General features: G+C 41.6%; 1 protein-coding gene across 1 annotated transcript; it reads left to right on the top strand.

Annotated features, from left to right (window-relative positions):
* Window positions 1–284: 284 nt before the first annotated feature.
* On the top strand, window positions 285–2,462 carry PHALS_13571 (uncharacterized protein; the record flags this gene model as incomplete). Its single annotated transcript, XM_024729354.1, has 3 exons — window positions 285–1,421; window positions 1,486–1,526; window positions 1,580–2,462. 3 exons carry the CDS (start codon window positions 285–287, stop codon window positions 2,460–2,462), a joined length of 2,061 nt encoding a protein of 686 aa, XP_024579740.1.
* Between the last annotated feature and the right edge of the window lie 1,390 nt (window positions 2,463–3,852).

Below are 3,852 nucleotides of genomic sequence, written 5' to 3'. Positions count from 1 at the left end.
ATACAAATGAGCTTGTCCTTGCTGATAAAATATCTGAGGGGACCAGAAGGATAGGTTGTCAACCACCCATCTATCGAGATCAGTATTCACTGAGGTCACAATTATGTACTAGATCTTCAAGAGAGAAGCGCGATCATAGCAGACCAGATCTCTGTTCATAAATGTGCAAATTGTTTCTAGCTAAAAGAACATAAGATATTTGAAAAAAATTACCCAAGAATTTTCAGTGTCCACGTTGAAAATCCCGAAGAGCCGGGTAGACCAGATTATGTGATGGACAAATCATGAGGTCACGTCTGTGTGACCCAATCTTTCGTCGCTTGAATCTCTGCGCAGCATTTCCCAATTTTCTTGACTTCTTGATGATGTTTGTGCCAATTCTTCCTGCCTTATTACTGCTTGATGTCAGTGTATCCTCCGCGTCTAATTCGAGTATAGTCCAGCATGAAGACCCAGTCGTGTTCGATGGTCACGTGAATGATTCGCTGCCTTCTGCAAATAGTAGCTTGACCGCTGCTGAAGGAGAGTTGGAGAGCTATGATGATAGTGAGCAAAGTAACACCGATATTGATGAAACTGATGGGGAGATGAGGATGTTTTCTTTCATTGTTGATAGGATGGCTTCATCGCATTTGTCCAGCCTACCGAAACATGAAGAAGGCACTGAAAAATACTGGTCGTCGATATTATATACAACGTTACTTCAGCTGAAGTCAAACGAAGTTAAGTCAGATCAACAAGCGCAGCTATTTCGCAATTTAGCGGACGTTCTCGCACAAAATCATGAAGAATTGAAATCAATTGTTCGTTTGGCGATCGCCAACGCTCTTACAAACCCTGCGAAAACCGAGCAGACACAAGCTCAGTTGCTTAAACTTCAAACGAAACTATCGACAGTATTCGAAAGTTTGATGGAGCAAACAAATCAAAAAAGCCTTCAAGTATTTTTCGAAACAGGGCTGGATTCTGTATTGCTATCCTACGCCAGCAAGCTATCTCGCGGAGAGAGCAGATTGCTGGATCAAAATTCACTCGCAGACGACGTCGCTCGACTCCTTACGGTAAAACGTGAGGATGGTAATTTGATTACTTGGTTGGGAACTTATCGAACCTCACGAACATCCCACGAGCTAGTATCTACCTACTCCACCGATTATATGGATGGTTTCATTCGTGGTTTATTGTACCGTCCAAGAGTCCGCAAGCTAGCATATCGCTTAAAAACAATGATTACTCCTATCCTTTCCAAGTTGCTCGAGCATTATGATAATCCACCTCAGGCGTTTCTACTCAACCAATGTCTTCAATACGCTGCATACACTCGTTTCAGCTTTATTGAGCATGAGGCAAAAAGTTCTGAGTTTATGTTGCCTCATCTTTCTGCCAGCTTGAAAGAGTTAATGAAAGATTCCGAGTTTGATGTATACGATTACTTGAAGGCGGAACTGGAAAAAATTCCGAAGGAAAATTTCCGACAATTCGCAGCATTTAACAAATTCGAATGGTCAAAACTTGATTAAGATCAAGTGCGTTTATTCAAAGCTGCGTTACAATCAGATGAAATGGTGAAACTGGTTAGGGAGGCTCTGGTAGAACAGCGTCAGGTCGCAGCATTTAAGGAGATATTGAGCGATGAGAATATGGTGGGAACGTTTGAGGCGCTGCTGAATGACAAGAATCTGGTGCAATCGCTTCATATGGTTCTCAAAGACGAGAAACAATTGCAATTGCTCAAAGCGACTTTGAATGGTGAAAACGAACCTGTGGAATTTACCACGGGTTTGTCAAAAGGTGATGTGGAGCTGGAGCTGAAAGAAGATAATGCTATGGCGAGTCTTCATCCGTTTCTACACAATAAGCACGTGTCGGACTTGCTCAGAGAGACTTTTGCAGAAAAGGACCGTTTCATGTTGTTTAAGAAAGCGCTAGAGGAAGAAGGACGATTGATATTGGTTGAAGACATGTTGAGCAGTACGGAATTGGATACGGTGGAGCTGCTCAAAGCCATTCTCAGAAATCAAGATAGAGTGCAATTGTTCAAAGAGGCTTTGAAGAATGAGGAGCATCTGAAATTATTCAGATTGGCCTTGGACAACCCGGCTGAAGTTTCCAAGTTTCATGATCAGCTCAATGATGAGAAACTCTCGAAAGAGCTTGATGCAGCATTTAAGGATGTTAACTGTTATTTTTTTCTCAAAGTGGCTGTCAAGGATGATGTCAGTGCGAAGTTATTTCGAGCGGCTTTGGAGAAAGAAGATCAGGTCAAGGCGTTTGAAGATGCATTGATCAAAAAGAAATTGACAAATGTCTTTAGATCGATACTCAAGGAAGAAGAGCAATTAGATTGGCTTAAAAATGCTGTTCACGAAGATATTTTCTGGCAGGTTAGAAATGCTTTGGATATGAGAGATAGAAAAATGCTGATAGAAGAAGCGATGCTGCACCTCGAGACTACAACGTAAAGATCCAGGTGATGGACAACCTTCAACCTTGGAATCGATTGATAGCAATGTCTAAACAATTCGAATATTTTTCATTACTATTTTTGTTATGTGTTTATAATGTTGAAAAACTCTTCTAATAGGTTTTGACTAGCTTGCTATTTCAAGAGTAGATATATTTAGGAGTACTATCGAGACAAATACGAAATATTTGTTTTTGATAATAATAATTCGACTGCCACTATTTTCTGACGTGCAGGTGTATACCACCGACTCCTCCTTTGCAGTGTACCATCATCTTTATAAACACAGACATTTCGGTACTTGTATATATTCACAATTTTATACATTTCTGTATCTAGTACAAAACGTATCAGATGTGTAAGGTGTCAGTACATAAGAACACAGTACTTGCCACGTCACAGCTCTAATATGAGAGATAGTAATTAATATAAGTCTTTGCCGCATCCATCTATCGTAAACGTACGCTTCATGTAACATTAACCAGACACCCATCAACGTTTAATGCCATCAGATTGCTCCTGGTATGAGGCAAAAATCAACTTTTGTGCCGTTGTTGAAGAGGGCTTCTAGTGTTCAAGCTTCCTCTTTGGTAGTATATGTAGTTTATCGTACTGTCTACGTCCCCTGTATGAATGGTGTGGGTCACAAAGGATGGTGTGGGTTACAAAAGATGATCTGATAACACAATGGTGTGGCTACACATAATAAAAAGTCAGTACGTGACTGGAACAGTCACTAGTAATGCATTAAATTAGATTTTACTATATAGATAGGAGAACCTATTGGTTTAGATATAGGCGGCTTTACTGCAAATAAACACCGAGAAGTGCAGTTTACTTTTTGAAATGAAAGAGTGAAATTGATTTGGGCCAAGGTTGAAGTTACTTTTGGAGTAAGCGGATTGCGATTTCCTACACTCGTACTGATTCAAAGTATAGAACGAAGGTCACCCACCTAAATCTTTTAAGCAAAAGAGCTACGGCAGCCCTGCTGCACTTGGTAGCACATGTAGTTAATCCACACCTGAGTCGTTACGACTGACGCTCTCTGAGGATGAAGCAGTTCTCGAATTTGCCCCTGGGCATGCAGAAAGGTTATGTCTCTGCTTGGCTATGTGGGCGTGCAAAACCTCGCTTCGCAAGGACCTGAAGCGATCAGCGGTGGCCCAGATGAGTTTCAAGCTATGAACATACTCTGCAAGAGCACTTAAAGCAGATGATGTCGGCGTTGACCGCATCCATGACGCCACCGTCGTTGACAGGTGACTCCTCCCGACCCAATCCGATCATGTTGAGTGTTAAGTCCTTCGAGGGCAAAGATGGACAGAATATCATGCTCTGGTGAGAGAGGTCGAGATGGTCATAGCGTCCTCCATGCTCTAGACCGA

The sequence above is a fragment of the Plasmopara halstedii genome, assembly GCF_900000015.1.
Source record: "Plasmopara halstedii genome assembly, contig: Scaffold_659, whole genome shotgun sequence".
Taxonomy (NCBI): Eukaryota; Oomycota; class Peronosporomycetes; order Peronosporales; family Peronosporaceae; genus Plasmopara; species Plasmopara halstedii.
The sequence above is the reverse complement of the archived record's forward strand: the minus strand, read 5'-3'. Positions and strand labels throughout refer to the sequence as shown.